An 18219-nucleotide genomic window follows, 5' to 3' on the forward strand; every position below is an offset into this window, starting at 1 on the left:
TGGCCTTTGGAATTAAAATAGCCCCACATCATCACATAGCCTTCACTATACCTAGAGATTGGCATGATTTTATTTCAGTTAGCCTAATAGCTAGTTTGATTTGCATTGAGAGATGATCTTATGGAAAGTACTCCATGCCAATCTCTAGGTATGGTGAAGGCTATGTGATGATGTGGGGCTATTTTAATTCCAAAGGCCAAGGGAACTTTATCAGGATGCATAGTATCCTAAAAAAAAAAAAAAAAAAAATACTTAAAAATAAAAATCTGCCTGCCTCTATGGGAATTTAACATAGTGGTGCCCAAACTTATGCACCCTGTTTTTTAAGGAAGAACATTTATTTATTTACGATACATTATTCATTCACAAAGAAAATTGGTGTCCATAAAGGTTGGATTTTTCCTAATTTTTTAAAATAAGGCATTAAGTTAAATTTGCAAAATATGATTTTTTATTCCTCTTTTTAGTCAACTTTAGCATGGTTGCCTAAACTTATGCATAGCACTGTATATGTTCTTCTTTTAATTCTGCTCCTCTTGGGCCTTCTGTTTGATGACTTCAGTTTGACAGTTGCTCTGCAAATCTCTCCAGCTGTTCGATCTCTCTTGAGACATCTAAAAGACAGATGTTACAGATTAGTGAGTGGTAGTTGAGATGAATTAGTCTTCACTTCACATCACAGAGGATTGTTTAAACTCTTGTTTCTGTGGTAAAATAGGATGACATTCTCTCTTACCCATCAATTTGATATTGCTGTTTTTGACATTAGCTGCCAATTCCCAAACTATCTAAAAATATATATATTGAAAGGAAAGGTGATGTGATGTGACAGAAGTAAACATACCTCTGTCACAATTTTTTTGAAGTTTGTTGCAGCCAAAATAAAATAAAAATATATTTACAAAATACTATTTTGTTGGTCAGTGAAAACATTGGGAATCTTTTTTTGGTGCTTTTTTCAGTTCAAAAAAGGTTAAAGAGAATTAACAAATCACAGATTCTTGATATTTTCTGGAAATTGGGTAGTACAACTGACATGTTAGTATCTAAAGGCAAAGTGATTCTGTCACAAAGATTCTGATTTAGTCAAGCAGAGGATTTACCAATATGACACATGTGATACAGAGATATTCTGAGTGTTCCTAGTCCTGATCACCCACATATTTTGTATGTCTCCCATATTTAAAACACCTGATTCAGATCATCAGTTCATTAACAGAAAGATCCATGAACTGAACTGAGCATGTTAGACCTAAAAAATGTGCAGACCAGACAATGCTTTAGTGAAGGAGGTCTCTTATTTATACTAACCAGGCTCAATCCTGCTTAGCTTCAGTGTGATAGCCTATGTAATTCAAAATGAGCTTGGTACATTACTAAATCATTGATTGAATATTTTGTAATGTGATTTAATAAAAAGCTTACTTACCTAACAGAGTGGTTTTGTCAGTTTTGTAATGAAAGGGTTCCATTGATCTTTTCAGCTCAGTGTCAAAGGCATCCTTTATATATAGCTTTACAAAGAAACATGAGAAGTTTGGGGTAAGATATGGCAAGAAACTTATTACTTATTTTATATTTTTGTTTTCATACTGGAAATTGAGCAAAAAGTGCTCAATATTTTAGATGTTTTAATTGTAATTAATGCAATTTGTGCATTATGTTGGTTGGTTCAGAAAGCATCTGCAGCAACATAATTGCATAATGAATACCTTTAAAGTCTTGAATAAGTCAAGGAACTCGGTTTTGGCATCGTTGAACATCTCATCTTTTAAAGATTCAATTGTGCATGTCAGAATGTTCTGCATTCTCTCCAAGGCTCCTTTTCCTTTTACTCTTGCGGCTTCTGAAATAAGTATTAGTATTCATCTTTAACATGGAGACATGCAAATGCTACAATAAAAAAAAATCTCTTTGCTATGCAGGTTGTGACATGATTAATAAGCATGGTGTCACGAACTGCACCGGGAAACAGACGGGTGATCCAAATGCAGGCTTTTATTTGAAGGATAATCCAAAGAGCACAAACGGGGAAACAGGCAGTAATCAGAGTCCAGATAAGCAATCCAAATCAGCAGCAGTACAAACAGGGAACAGGCAGTCGGGTAATCAAAACAGGCAGGCAAGAGGTCAGAAACACAGAGACTAAAATACTAGATAACTTTGAAACTAGAAACAAAGCTAGATAACGCAGTGTGACACGTACAATCCTGAGCACTGAACAAAGGAAACATACAGGTTTAAATAAGGATACTAACAAGCATAATCATCAAACAGGTGCAAGACATAAAGCATAATGAGTCCAGGGTCAAAATATAGAATAAAACCATAAACTAGGAAAGGGCGCCCTCCAGTGGCTCACACGGGCACTCTAGGCGCTAAATGTCACACACGGTAACATTTTTTTCCATTACTGAAGCTCATCAAAATAATTTAACGTTAATTTAAACTTGATTAAGTCGGTTTACTATAATTTAAGTTGAAATTATATACAGCCAATTTGATTATATTTAAAAATGTAATGCAGCAACTGATGTATTTTTTACAGTATACTGTTGCAAATAATATGTGAATAGTTACAATGTCTCTCAGTGCCAAGACAATTCATGTTTTTATCAAATTAGATTATTAAATATGAAACAAATCTTTACACAACTCTATTGCAGTGTGAATATTTTTTTCCAGTAAGCCCAGATTAAAACATTTTCTTTCTTTTTTGAAATAATCATTCAGTTTGTGTTGATTATAATAATAATAATGGTCTCCATTTCATACAACATCTATTAGGCTTCTGACTGGAAAGAAATGCTGACTTACTTTCATAGCCAGCAGACATTTTTTTCTGAATCATTGCTGAGATTGATGAATACATTTCCTTCTTCTTATCAACCACCTTTCTACTAAGTGATGCTTTCAGTTTGTTTTCCTTTTTTAGAGGGTCAGAATAAAAAAAAAAGAACATTAAATAATTTGTGACAGCTGTAGATATGTAATTTAATTAATTTGCCAATTCTTACACCTTATGTATATATGTGTAGACACCACTTTTGATTGTTTTAAATTAATTAAATCTGAAAGATATTTGCAGAATAACTGAAGGAACGTACCCGTGTTGTGATGAAGTTCTGAATGTGATGTAACAAAGAAGATCTGCAGGACGTATTGTCACTTTGGATGATACTGACTCCATGAAGGTGTTCTTGCAATGATTTCTCTGTTTTGACATTGACACTGGACAGACAGAAAAAAGTAGAGAGTAAATAATGGTAAATGTTCATCTTCCATGGATCATTCCCAGAATTAGACAAATAAAATAATAATAATATAATATATATATATATATATATATACTGTATATATAGTACAAAGGAAATACTATTAAGCACACTCTCATAGCTTCAGCAAGACTTACGGAGGAAAAATATCATTAAATTCCTCATTCAGGCTTTCCTGCATGTGTGTGGCCAAACACTCGTTGAGATCTAGGATCATGCCCCAGTTTTTTGACCGATAGTGTCCTCTTTTCTTGCATAAAGCTTTGAGCGTTTGATGAAATCCTCTGTTATCTCTTGCATCCTGAGTTAAAACACAAAAACAGTAACTGCAGCAATGACGTCAAAGATATAAATTGAAAAGGAATGTCAAATGTGATTAAAATATAAATGCAATATTTTGACAAAAAAACAATCATACTTACAGGTTTTATCACTTCTGTCAATGCAGTAGCAAAAGATAATCTCACTGACTTTTCTACACCCTCTGAAAGACACTTGTCCAGACTCTCATGAAATTTGTCAAACAGACAATCAATCTTTATTAGTGCCTCCGTTAAATTGTTCTTCAGGTCTTCAAGGACTTTTGTGTCAACCTTAAAATACATCCATAAAAATTAGAAAATACTTCTTGACTACTTTCTGTGAACATGTGCATTTTAAGTATATAAGCAATTCTTACTCGTACCGTTTCTTGGTTTGTTTTCGGTGAGAAAAACTGGATCAAGGACAGCACTCCCTTTGCATCATTGACATAATTTCTGGTCAGTTCTCGGTTTTTGCTCTTGTTAATACTCTTCAGAACTTCCTGCAGCCTTGGTATTTCTATAGACAAATTCCAAAATGTATTTTATTTTCAAAGAATAAAGAATATTGAAAACTCAAAGTATCTTGAACTGCACATTTTCCTTTTCAGAAGACACACTTTTTCAGGTCTTGGAGTCTCTACTAATAAACTGGTGACCTGATTCAGGTGTGTTTAATCAAGGAGACATAAGGCTTGTTCGACTTGAACCGGCGCTGCACAGACCGATCAGTTTATGACATCAAAGTACCGCGAGAGCAATTCAAAAGCATATAGGAGCCGTCTACTTTCTATTCGCTCTCGCGGTACTTTGATGTCATTCACCGATCGTTCTGTGCAGCGCCGGTTCAAGTCGAACAAGCCTATTCAGTGCTTCTTAAATTAAAGGATTTAATGCATCCTTCCTAGTCCAGTCCTTCTAGACTAGAGTGCGTTTCAGCATTTAACGATATTATGAGACAGTCAGGTAATTCTGCACAGCTATGCCATAAGGGTTTCTGCCACCAAAAATAGCACAACATATTATTATAAATGACTTTAAGAAATGATGGAAAATTTTTGACTTTCTATTAATGCATAACAGTAAATTTCTCTCAGTGGTTTACATGGACAGTTAACCATTATGTGATTAATTTACAATAAAACAAAAGAAAACATCGTCTCCTAAATAATTTTGTGTATTGCTTTATATAATGAAATTGGACACGCACATTTGTAAATTATGTGTGCAAATAATTGAGGGTGACTGAGGACGTGGAGGATATACTTGATGCATTCTTCAAAATACTCTCAATGAAGGACATAATACAAAGGCTGCTTTCCAAGGATCCTTCATATTTAAATGGCCTTTGATGGTGCTTGAAGATGTGGCAGCTGAGAAATGCAACCTTCCATTTGAGAAGCACCCATGCAAAATGTGCAGTGTTGGGGAGGTTCCATGAATAGGGTTGAGAACCACTGAAATACATTAATGGCAAAGCGACCACACTTCTCACTTTCCTTTGGTTATACATTACCTGTTTCAGTATGATCCAGATTTGGATTTGGTGTGAAAAATGCCTTGGAGCTTACAGTAAAAACATCAGTGCTGAATTTCTCCATCAGTTTCTTTAAAATAATAATAATAATAATGAAAATTGTGAGGATCACAATAAACATAAATGAGAACAAATAACAGTATCAAAGGTATTACTTTGGTTCCAGGATTCAAACTTTCCAACTTTGTTTTTACTAATTCCTTAGTGGAGTCGTTTCTGCGAAGTATGCACTCTGCTGTTGGATCCTGAGAAATAATAATAAAAAATGTTTTATTTATTTAAAGTGTACAAGAATTATAGTGGTATGCAGAGGCTTTGTCACAACATGTTACATAACATCTTGGTATCATAACTATAGCTGTTATATTCATGGTAACAACTGACAAAATACAAGAACAACAAAAAATTGTGAACTAAACAAGTTTAGCTAAAAAGTATAGTTTCTTTTAAATTTTCCAAACCTTGCTTCCTGAAATTTGTTCTTTAGTCAGCCGTGTAGATCTAAAAAATAAATAGATAAATTAAATGTCAAACAAGATAATTGATGCATAAAATTGAAATAACTTATCATTAAATAACAGGATGTATGATCTTGTGTTGTTGTTGTTGTTTTGTTTTTGTTTAATAATTTATAGTTCTAACCTCATATAGGCTCCTGGATTTATTTCATCAGTCTTTGTACAGATGAAGTTAATGCTTTCGCATTCTCCTCCTGGTCCCAGGTCCTGAATGCAGTGCTTTAAAATCCCCCAGGGGTCTTTATCAGTGATTGCTCGATTTATATCACTTACAATCCACACAGAAAAGCACGCACTTAGTTTCTATGGGATTAGAAATATAAAATTTCACTACACAAGGATAGCTCTTATACTATATACTAAATTATGTATTTCTATACATTTCAAGAAGCACACATATTCTACTGTTAGGATATTATTTGAATAAGAGTGTATTATTTACAGATTTCCACATGTCATCTCTATTTGTATTGCTGTCTCCAGTCCCAGGAAGATCAATAAGGGCAATGTGCTCCAAAAGTTGATGACAATTAGGAACCTTGATTGTCACACTCTTCACAAGTGGCCAGTACCAGCCACCAGGACTTGTCACACTATATTCTATGTAATAAGCAATTTCATTGGCAAAGTCGGAACTCTGTTAAAAGAATAAGAAATGTTGATTTAAATATGCTTCAATTAAATGAAAATTCTGAATATCATGTTTACAGTTATTTCACATTAGAAGTAAATATTTCAAAATATTCAGATGAGGTATTAGAAATATTCAGCCTAAAACATTAAAACATACTTCACTATTTGAGATGGTTTTGTGAGGGTTGGACAAAAAGTTGCTGATTTCAGCAAATTTCTCATCACTTTTAAGTGTTTCTAATGTTTTCTTGTCTGCATCAGCTCCATACAGTGCAGTGATCTTTTCTTTAGCAGTTTCAAACATTTCATCGTCCCTGTCATCACTTTTATCTGACAAAACATTGAAAAGATCTTGGAGCATATTGTCCCACTCCTGCAAACACAAAGCATCCAATAAAATAAAAATAAAACATTATGATCTTAATTCCAATCATTTTGAATGTTTAAGTCTTAAAATAAAATCATGGTAAGATTATAATACTGAAGTACTAGATAATACTGAATACTAAAACCTCTTTAGAGAAGAGTTCAATCTCTGCTTTGTAGTTGGAGTCATCCAGATTGGCTTCCACCTGCGTAACAACCGCTGTACAGGCACCTGAACTTCCAGGTGGCAGTAGATCCTCTTTTCCCAGGACTGCATTTAATAAGGAGCTCTTTCCATTTCCCGATTTTCCAAAAATCCCTATGGTTGCCTTCCTTTTGTCTTTATCTATCTGATCCATTTCTGAAATGGCATCTCTGTGTATTGTACAGATGAAACAGAGGATCTGGGATTCATGCTTCTCAAAAAAATCAAGTTATATAGATAATCATTTCATAAGACTGTGTCTTAATAAGCACTTACACTATGTAGGATTTTAATTCAGTCATGGGATGGTCTATGTTCTTTATGGCTTGAATTTTATTTTTTACATTTTCCATCATCTGCTTAGTTTTCACCATGATGTCCATATCTATGTCCAATGCAGTAGCTAATTAGGGATGATATTTAAAGTAAACTGCATGATAAATTTGATAAAAACTGGTTTGTTCTATATTTCACATCTTTTTGAATTATTATTGACTTACCTGTCAGTGGTGAGGTTGCAGAGGCAATGTTATTTGAAAGAGATAATTCATCATGTCTAACACATCTTCTTTTGGGATCTATTAGAGAATTTAAAACAAATACTTACTGAATAACAAGATGTAAAGCTGTGACACATCAATGAAGTTTTGAATAGAAGAGATTACATACCAGAGCTATCCATTGTGGAATTAATAGTTATAACCTTGAAGAAAGAAAGAACAAATTTCAGGTAAAAGACATGTTTTAGAATTGTTTTTGGTTTCTTTCAGCTATATGAGAGTATGAACACCGCTGAATACCTTCTCATCTCAATAGCCTACACTCTGTGAAGGCGAGAGGCTGCTCACTGCAGAGTAAATGGATGGAGCTTACGTCTAGCTGCCCCTCGTTAGCAAGCTACTCACTGCAAAGTCAACCAGCTCCTCCTCTCTGAAGCTCCAATGGGGTGGGATTAGTCCAGCTCCTCTCTGGAGCTCTAAGGGGGTGGAGGTAGCTAGGAGGAGCGAATGTAATTTAGGCCTAATGTAGGGAGATAGAATATCCAACCACACCCTAACCACAACTGTAGTTCAGGGGCACGGGAATTTTTTGTTGTTGGGGTGGGGGTGATGTTTGACTGTACATTACATTTTTGACATTGATACTGCTTTCAATCGTAATGCAATGGACCGGTCTACGGAATAAAAACTAGGATTTTAAATAAAAAGGTTATTGAGCTGTTTATACTGTCGTATACAAGAAAAGAGCCTGCAAAGCGACAATAAATAGAAATGAACACAAAAACCCTGCCTAGTGCCTACCTTACACAACACTAACGTTGGACTTGCGCTAAGGAGTAGAGCCAAGTACACTTGGCTGCAACCTGCAGATCGGGGCAGGGCTGCACCTGGGGCGGGGCTGCCCATAACGCTTCTCATTGGTTAGTGGCAAAGTAATGACGTCGACGCCACGATAAACGGGAAATGCGGTTGAAAACAATGCTTATGACTTATAGCCTACATGGTAGTATAAAACAAAACTTTGAATCCGTTAATTACTTATATCTGGTAATAATATATAGTATTATAAATATTGTTCTTTTTTGAAAAACGTTTCATTATATACATTTCCAAGCAAAACTGTACGTTCACACCGCGGCCGGCGAGAGCGGCAAAATTAGCTCTCGCCGCCCTGCCAATGGCGCCTTAGAAAGATGCGGGGACGCTCTGACGTAGATCGAATTACTTGACTGCATTCTCTGGAATCCTCTCAAGCGGAGGACTTCTACATTCCGAATCCGATTGGTTGCCGCTGAACCGCATCATAGCTCATTACCATAAAATTGACCTGACTTCAACTCTTCTTGCCCCTCTCGCCGTCCATGAAGCGCCGCGCTGCCCTCGCTGGAACTTGCCATGACTCGCAATGAAAATGAATTGCCACTTTGGCGCTCTCGCCAGCAGCAGTGTGAACACACAGTAATCCAGTTACTTCTTTTGACTTGTCACATTGCAATGTCAACAAACTTAGTTTCAAGTTATTTTTATTCATTTTAATAATTTCAGTATATGCTTTACAGTAACAAGTATTAATTTTTAACATTTAAATAAAAGTCGAATATTTTCAGCAACTGTTTTTGTGTGCAGATCTCAGAGTCTAGGCTGCCTACAGAGATGCATTTTTTTTGACGGCCTGCTTATGGGGCGGGCAGCTAGCGGATCGTTAGGAAAGATTAGATGAATGTGATAATTTATGTTTGGGCCTGAAATCGCTGATACAACCTTTAAAAAGAGCATTACCGCCATCTACTGTAGGTAATATGTTGTATAATATCAAGAAAATGCAATTACCTGCCTCCCTGTTTATTATAGATGCCTTTTTGTTACACATATTTAGCCAGTGTATTGGATATAATGCATTGCATTCAATGTTGTTATTTATTTTGTTTGTAAAAGATGGCTTATATTGTTTTGGCATAGATGTACACTAATTGGTTATGTATGTATATGTGACTGTGCCAACCCATGTTGAGAGGAGCAGAAAAGTGTGATTATTTTGCGCTAGAGGACTCCTAGAACTCAGCCATCTTAGTTGAGTTTACTGTAGTTCAAGGACATGAAGAGGTGGACCGCTTGCACCTGCCTGGAGAAGGATCTGGGAAACTTTGGAGGAGTGTCAACCTAACGTCTGTTGAAAACAACAGGAGTATAAAAGACTGAATGAACTGACTGCCTCTCGGGATACTGATACGCCAGAGCCCCCGACGCCTAGAAGCCCAGAGCTGAGGACAAGAAACCCCCAGCAAAAGAGAAGAAGCCCAGAGCTTACGACACCTTTGATTCAATACGTGATTATTGTATTTTATACTAAAATGATGAAGTTTTATTTGCCTTTATATTTTTGTTTATTATAAAAAGAAAAGTAACCAATTAAAATAAATTTAATTGATAACAAAATCTGCCTTCTGAGATTTAGATTTATGATGCTGGAAGACTTTTAATGAGAACATACCACAGGGGAGTCTTCTGACCAAATTGTAAGTACCTTTTGAATGCTTATGGTTTAGGTCAGATTTGACTTTCTTTACCTTACCTGAGAATAATAAATAAATAGGTAAAAGGTGTTAAGAGTAAAGTACACACCGTAAAACAAATAGATCAGAGACAATATATCACAACTCCCAGAACAATCAGGGCTCCACTGTTTCTCTGATTCCACACCATTCACACAATCTTGTAGGATGTTTTCCTATTATTTGCATTGTTGAATTAAGTCCTGTACGTCCCAGTCTTAATCTAGAAATAATACAGTCTCCCCTCCTTCTCCCACTTGAATTCCTTCCTCTTCCTACCAATGGTTGTATTAAATGTAAATGTCTACCCCTTTTCTCATTATCCCAATACGATTGCCAATTTTTATTTATCTCCCTTTTAATTATTGATTTGATTTCTAGTTTGCTATACCTAATTTGCATATATATAGTTTCCTTTGCCATAGCCTGTTTTGCAAATATATCTGCTGCTTAATTTCCTGACACTCCAGTATGTGCCTGAACTTCGCCACATACACAAATACAAAAACACATAACAGTTACTCCACTAAATGGAAAAATATATATAAATATCTATTTTGCTTTGGGAATTTGAACAGATTTACATTATTTGCATGGAAACCAAACATTGATTAAATTGACCACTTACTTTTAATTATTATAATGGATCTGGATATTTCGAGTAGTTTTGTAATTATTCTCCATCTTATGTGCATGATATTATGCGAATAACATTAGTGCATCTGGTAAGATTCGCATCGTGTAACATTACTGAATCAGAAATTCATGTAAATCGAGTTAAGGGTACTACAAATGAAAGCCAAACTAATTTCTAAATGGTAACTTAACTTTAATCAAGCAAATAGTTCGCCGTGATAATCGGAACTCAGAGAACATTCATTAGCAGGCGAAATACCTCAACCGTTGAGAGCTCTACAAAACGCGATTCGCGCTCAGTAACAGCACAATCAAAAATACCTCGTGAAAAAGGCGATTGTACAGGTTGGGAGCAACATAACAGAATAACAGTAAAGAAATAAACTTACCTTGAACAGTGTCCTTCTTTAAGACCGTCTAGATGAGTGTTGCGTAACAATTCTGTTAATTGACTGCTTTCTGTTCGAAAATAGACTGCGTTGAAGATGCCCCGCCCCCACGTGCTATTTTTTTACAGTCCAAGACTGTTTTTTCCAGAAACAAATGGGTTTACACATAAATGCTGTAAATTTACGACAAGTAATTAATTTATGGAACATAGACTGTAAATTTACAGGATTAAACTGTTTATTGAAATAACAGTATTTTACTGTTGGAAATTCACTGTATTTTTACAGCAATTTTTAACAGTGTATGTGTGCTACACAATCTGTGAATTGTGGGCACCAGTTTCTCCTAATTCATTTTTATTTTATGATTTAGACCTTTATTTTTTCCATTATAATTATTGCCAAAATGGGTATTTTCAATTATTTAGCTATTTTCTTACAGTTACTTTCTATTTTGTGACGCTCAACAATCTTTTGCTGCAAATCAGAACTGTATTATTTGGTTTTACTCATTGTGATGGATGATTAAGGGAATTTGGCCTTTGTGTCTCCTCATATTTAAAATCCTGTGAAACAAGAAGTCATAGCTGGACAATTTCATGTTCCTAGTCCCCCTGGTGTGCTAAAAAAAGGTAAATATTAATGGGAATATACTTCAGAGATATTTTATTCATAAAACATTCTAGGGGTATGAATAATTGTGGCCAACATGTTTTGGCGAAAAACATTTATTTCATAATGTGATTTCCCCCCCAATTTGAATTCTTTTACTTCAATGAAAGGTTAGATTTTTGCCAATTTTTTGAATGAAAGATCACATTTTTTGAATGAAAGATTTATTTTTTACAGCCATTTTTGATCATATTTACCGGGGGTATGAATACTTTTCGTACCCACTGTACATTTCAGTGTCTGTCCAAACGTTATTGGCTGAAGACAAGGGCTCATGAATGGCGGGCATGACGTGAAAAAGTCTTGGGTCTGCCTGTGTTCCAGGTCGAGGCACAACACTCTCCAGACACTGAATGACGGTCTCCCTCCAGTCTAGTCCGGTGATGTCAGGGAGGTCGATTGGATGGTTGAATGTGGCCCCGATCCGGAACAAGGTGCTCAGGCTCTCGTCATCAAAGGTGCTGGTGACAGCAAGGCGGCAAAAGTCCTTGATTTTCACTTAATTTCACTTAATTCACTTAATTTCACTAAAATGACAATTAATAGGTAATTTTCATTGCCATTTAAGTGAAATTACTGAACTTAAATAAATGAGCTTGATAAAAATGATCATTCTAGAGGAAAATTTCAGATGGCACTTAGAGGCTTTTGTATCTGAACTCTTCATATGTGTGTGTGTGTGTGTGTGTGTGTGTGTGTGTGTGTGTGTGTGTGTGTGTGTGTGTGTGTGTGTATGTCAGAGTATTTTGAGCTGAACTTAAATATAAGAAAAATCAGAGATAATTGTGAAAATAATTGTTAGAATTTCTTCTACCCATAAATGAAACTTGGCTCAAGCATCTTTTTAATAATTGTTTTGCATTAATTTAAATTATAAGTAAAATAAATCAAATTAAATCACTATACAATGTTATTCTAAGAATATAGTGAATCAGTATTTTGATCATGTTTATTAATACAATTATTTTATTTTATTTTTTCTGGAGCTTGGCAGCCACAGGTTACGGCCGTCTTTGATAGAGCAGCATGACTGTCTCTGTCATATTTTGTCCTTTACTTTAGAAAAACTTTGTCTTTATTTCTTGACCCTACCCTAACAGTGTCGGTTTGTCCTGTTAATTTGTAACTTATGAGGGCAAAGTCACTTCTATTGTGTATTTATAGCAGGGATAGTCAATGTCGGTCCAGGGGTCACGCTATTCTGCAGTTAACTCCAACCATAAAAAAAACTGACCTGCAGTTCACGCCATGGATGTGTATGTGTGCTACACAATCTGTGAATTGTGGCCACAGTTTCTCCTAATTCATTTTTATTTTATGATTTAGACCTTTATTTTTTCAGAAGATAACACTTAATTTCACTTATTGTAGACATAAATGTAGGGACTACTGGAAAAGTGGGACACTTTCTGATAATTTACCTTCTGCATAATGTTTTATTATGATCCAAATGTCTTAGCCCCTCATGATACTATTCTAAATAGCTTAAGTGCTCTACAGAATAAAAAAGAAATAAACATTAAACACAGGATGGATGACTCTTCCTCAAACACACATGGACCCCAAACCACATTTTTCCAGGTGCTACTGTCAAACTGGGACACCTTTATTGGCAAACTGGGACACTTCAAACACATTGAATTGTTATTCAAATGTAGGCCCAATGAATTAAATACACAATAACAATATAAACAACAACAACAAAAATAATAAAAATCACTTTTTTTAAGGAGGGGTGCAGGCACAGCAGATTCTTTCCACCCCTCCCTCCCTGCCTGTCCACAATATTTTGTATTGGGTTTAGTTTATTTCATATACATTTTAAAAATAGAAATCTTCATAAACATTTCTTCTTATAGGCTAATTTTATTCCACACAGGCTAAGTTTCATTTCTTTTTGCTGAAAAGTTTTTTTGCAAATATTGCAAATGTCCCAGCCATCCAAGCTTGTACCCTCCACCACTTGTACCCTTTTTTTCTTTTTTCTTTTTTTCTTTTTTGGAATTGGCATTGTTTTTTAAAATCAGTTTACAATCTTTGTTGAAATATCTAGCTAGCTAACTAAATTTATGAGGGGCATACAAAAAGGGAACTCAATTCCCCCATTAGAATGACTTAAATGGCTGTCCCAGTTTGCCAGTAATACCCTGTCCCAGTTTAACAATATGCTATTGGCAAACTGGGACAGTGTCAAAATCACATAAAAAAAAAAAAGATTCATATGAATGTGATTTTTACAAATTCTGATTCACCATTACATCCTATAACAAAATATATACCAATTACAAATGATCCATGAGTGTTTTAATTTTTATAATCTTAACATTATTCACCTCAGAATGCTATGTCATTTTACTTTACCGTCACGGTTCACTGTAAGGTCGTTGAATATGGTGTGCCACACCCCCGGAAGTGATGTCATAGCCACATAATCTATATTTTTTGATCACATACTTGCTTATGATGAGCTCAGTGTTGATTTTTAGTAATGGAATCATTTACATGTAAAGATAGAAATTAAGAAGCTTAACTGTCCCACTTTACCCATTGTCCCACTTTGCCAGTATTCACCCTAAGTGTTTTAATCTTGCAGGAAACACAAGTCTTTGCCATGTTCTTTGTCTTCTCATGTCTAGGCTGACGCAAACAAAGAACATATACCGTAGGCTACTTATATTGTAGGCCTAAGCATTACTTGTATGCTATACTGTACAAAAACCTTTAAGTCGAATGATGCAGTATGTGTCCTTCTTTACTAGAGATTCTCTTAAAGGTCACGTTCTTCGTGATCCCATGTTTCAAACTTTAGTTAGTGTGTAATGTTGCTGTTAGAGCATAAATAATATCTGTAAAATTATAAAGCTCAAAGTTCAATGCCAAGCGAGATATTTTATTTAACAGAAGTCGCCTACATCGAACGGCCCGTTTGGACTACATCCCTCTACTTCCTTCTTTAATGACGTCACTAGAACAGTTTTTTGACTAACCTCCGCCCACAGGAATGCTCCCTCAACCAGTAGGGGTTCAGCGAAAAATCGGCAGCTGGCAGCAGGAAGTAGCTGCCATTGGCAGCTGACGTCAGCTGCCGCTAATAACCGGAAGTCGGAGGTGGATGCCGCTTTTAGCAAGGCAAATAAATTATTATATCAATGTATATATATCATTTTAGTACTTATTTAAATAAAATACTTACATTTGTAATTATTTTGTAATTGATTTAAAAAGGTTTATCAAATATAAATTAAGTAACGAAGATCATAGACAGTACAAAAAACAAACATTAAGCTACACTTGAAATTATGAATTTGAACGTGTATAAATGTGTACATGTTTGTCAAATAATGAAATATATACATAAATGAATGCCTATATAATATTGTATTTTTATTAAACGTACAAAAACATTCATTAAACAAATAATGAATGTCCTGTCTAAAAGAAAAAAATAATAATAATTCTCAATGACCCAAAAAACATATTTTGCTATCATTTAAGTTCAGTTTTACATCTGTAGTATTTCCATACATTCTTGTCTTTGTTTTATAAAACAGCTATAACTTTAAAAACAGGCTTGATATTTGTTGTTCTGAAATCAGAATGAACAACAATTCTGAACTAGATGTTACAGTTCATAGAAAAACTAAGTTTCTAGTGTTACAGCTTAAAGACCCAAGACCAGATATGATGAAAGAAGACCAGGAGTCGTGAGGTTCAATCAAATTTACAAATTTACTGAAGAATAGTTTCATCGGTAGAGCCAGGCATCAAATTCTCACGGGGTCGCAGGCCAGAGACTCTACTGTACACAAAATCTCACACCAGTTATACCATTTCTGAAGGCATGATTGACATCAGTACATACATGTTGGCTACTTCTCATTGGCAAAAGAACAAAGTTAAAACAATTCTACACTTATGTACAGATAGGAGGGTAAGTCGACATTGTCATCCGAGTCCAAGATGGTCCGGTGATGACCTTGGAGGTCGTAGAAAGGCGTCTTGGGGTCAGCTGTTGCATATTACAAGACCTGTACAGAGCATTCAACACACACAAAAGCACAAGGGAATCGCAGTTCCTCCAAAAGTAGTACAGATAATGTTCACTTTTAAGAAATACACATAAAAGTACAATTCTGTGAATCAGATCACATAGTGTTTGACCCCTGAAACCTTAGTAAGAAAGACAGATGTTAGAAAAAGATAGACAAGTTAGAAAGAAAGAAAGAAACTTTAGAGTAATGTTGCTGTCAGAGCATAAACAATATCTGCAATATGAATAAGTTACGACGATCAAAGTTCAAAGCAAAGGGAGACTTTTTTTTTTTTTACAGAAATCACACACACACACACACACACACCTGAAAAACAAAATTAATTGGGATCAGCCTGATGTCTTTTGATGACAATTATGGATGTTGGGTTATCCGTAAAATAAAAGTTATGGGGAAACAAAACCACTGTAATAACTTACCATTAGCATCAATACACCGCAGTCCACAGATCCCAACTGAGCTGGAACACCCTGGAAAAAAAGAAATCTAAATGGAAAAACTAATATTTTATTTCTACACTAAAGATAGCAAAGAAATCAAAATTGTTGCAACATGAAATCAAACCCTTATTTTTAACAAGCTTCCAAGATCCCGGATCCATCTTTATTGCAATTGACCTTAAAAAGACGGAAAAAAAAAAAGTTTGTTATTTTATACACACGAGAGAAAAAGCAGGTGTAATTTATTTTTTAAATGCCACTGTCTATTCCCATCTAAAGCCAGAGAACAAAGTGTTGAACTGAACCACTGGACTAATATGTAAACCTCTGAAGCCCGGTTTCACAGATAGGGTTTAGATTATGACAAGATTAGGCCTTAGTGCAATTAGGACTTTTATAAATATGCCTTAGAAAAAAACATTACTGTTGTGAATCTTAAAAGAAACAATGGCACTGACATTTTAAGATATGCAAGTGTAATTTGCTTTCAGTTAAACATGCATTTTAGTCTGGGACCAGTTTGAGCCTTGTCTGTGAAACTGGGGGTGAAAGTTATATGGAAAAAGTGAACAGTTCCAGTATATCTTGAATAGATATATATAAAATAATTTAACATACATACATATACATATCACATACATACATACACACACACACACACACACATATACATACATACACACACACATATTCTGGTCTCATCTGGTGATTGGGTCCCATCCAAAAAATAATCAAACAAAGAAAATAGACACTGAAATGTCAAATTTTCGATACAATCTAGAATTTGTATAAAAAAAATAAAAAGATAAAAAAAACAGTATGCCTTTTGCCTGCTTTGATCAAGACAGGATATAATACATTTAACATTATGTTCCTTATGTGAAAACATACCAGTGAGTTTGGATGGATTTCCTTCCTGGCAGTATGTTTGTCCGTCCCCAGCAATCTGTGACAGGCTCTGGTGAACCTACAAAAAACAGAAGTTTAGAATATGGTGAAGTAATGTTGATTAAAATGGTGTTTTGTATTAAAACATGGCACATTTGGGATATGTTTTGTTAGCGTTGCACGTGTATCATCAAGGCTGAGCTTGTCAATAATTCCAATAAATCAGCATGAGCTTTATTCTAATCAATAGATTAAGTTAACATGTTAACAAACGCTAATATTTAATGATAATGGTAACGTAGTATTAGAAGTTAATGATAGCCCCTCACAAATGGTGCACAAGCTGCGTTAACTTTCTACAAATGATTAAATTAACCAATTCAACTTAAGTAGTCACAGATACACTGTCTCTAACATAAAAGTTAAACTCCAACGTACAGAGCAACAATTATTTATTAATCTGATAATATATACGACCTTACCGAGCCAAACACCGCCGCCATTACTGAAGATTCGCCGGCGCCACCATTGGCTGCTGTCGCTTGACTTAAAGTTAAATGTGATTGGTTGCTACTACGTTGGACGATACTGATTGGCTGTCACGAAATAGCAGGTCCCTCCTAATATGGCAGGGCTTCCGGCTGTCAACGGCAGCTACTTCCGGCTGTCAACGGCAGCTACTTCCTGCTGCCAGCTGCCGATTTTTCGCTGAACCCCCTCTCCCCTCAACTCTACCGAAATTCGTTTATGTACTTGCGCATTTCTTATAACTTACTGTGTTTACTCAGCTCTTACGGTGATTTTCTGAAGTAAAACTGACGCTTCATCTTTTGTGTGATGTACAATAAACTTTATTAAACTCATCACCAGTAGGCTATATGTTTGATCATCATTCAGACAGCAGACTTGTAGGCTATTAATAAATAATGGATACAAGCAGATGACAAATACGTTATAATAACCGTAATTAAACTACTAAACTATACCTGTTTCATCTATATACAGCACTCTGACTCTGTAGGCATTATTGTCCGACTCGAAATGAACACCATTACTGAGAGTTTCTGATATTATCATCATTCCGTGAGATGAAATTGTCCTGACAGACTGAGCGCGAGCTCATGAAGCTCCGCCCTCTGGGTCGTCCAGCAGCAGCTTATTTGCATTTAAAGGGCACACACTAAAACAGCGTGTTTTTCTAAGCCCCAAAAAATGACAATTTAAACATGCTGTAAAAAATGATCTATTTTGAGC

General features: G+C 35.3%; 1 protein-coding gene across 3 annotated transcripts; it reads right to left on the reverse strand.

Annotated features, from left to right (window-relative positions):
* Positions 1 to 483: 483 nt before the first annotated feature.
* LOC311300238 (nuclear GTPase SLIP-GC-like) lies at positions 484 to 10960 on the reverse strand. 3 transcript variants are annotated; one of them, XM_084424392.1, is made up of 19 exons: positions 10914 to 10960; positions 7506 to 7539; positions 7337 to 7414; positions 7113 to 7239; positions 6778 to 7006; positions 6423 to 6638; positions 6075 to 6269; positions 5757 to 5935; positions 5576 to 5615; positions 5270 to 5359; positions 5094 to 5184; positions 3961 to 4097; positions 3698 to 3868; positions 3413 to 3576; positions 3108 to 3231; positions 2818 to 2926; positions 1713 to 1846; positions 1430 to 1514; positions 484 to 614 (listed from the first exon to the last, which is right to left on the reverse strand). In XM_084424392.1, exons 2-19 carry the CDS (start codon positions 7516 to 7518, stop codon positions 559 to 561), a joined length of 2238 nt encoding a protein of 745 aa, XP_084280518.1. In that variant the 5' UTR covers positions 7519 to 7539; positions 10914 to 10960; the 3' UTR covers positions 484 to 558. The 3 variants fall into 3 exon arrangements, with proteins under 3 accessions (XP_084280518.1, XP_084280517.1, XP_084280519.1); XM_084424391.1 differs by lacking the exon at positions 10914 to 10960 and adding an exon at positions 7637 to 7750; XM_084424393.1 differs by lacking the exon at positions 10914 to 10960 and adding an exon at positions 7637 to 7716 and having other exon boundaries at positions 7113 to 7221.
* Positions 10961 to 18219: the final 7259 nt, after the last annotated feature.

Source organism: Rutilus rutilus, assembly GCF_951802725.1.
Source record: "Rutilus rutilus genome assembly, chromosome: 11".
Classification (NCBI taxonomy): domain Eukaryota; kingdom Metazoa; phylum Chordata; class Actinopteri; order Cypriniformes; family Leuciscidae; genus Rutilus; species Rutilus rutilus.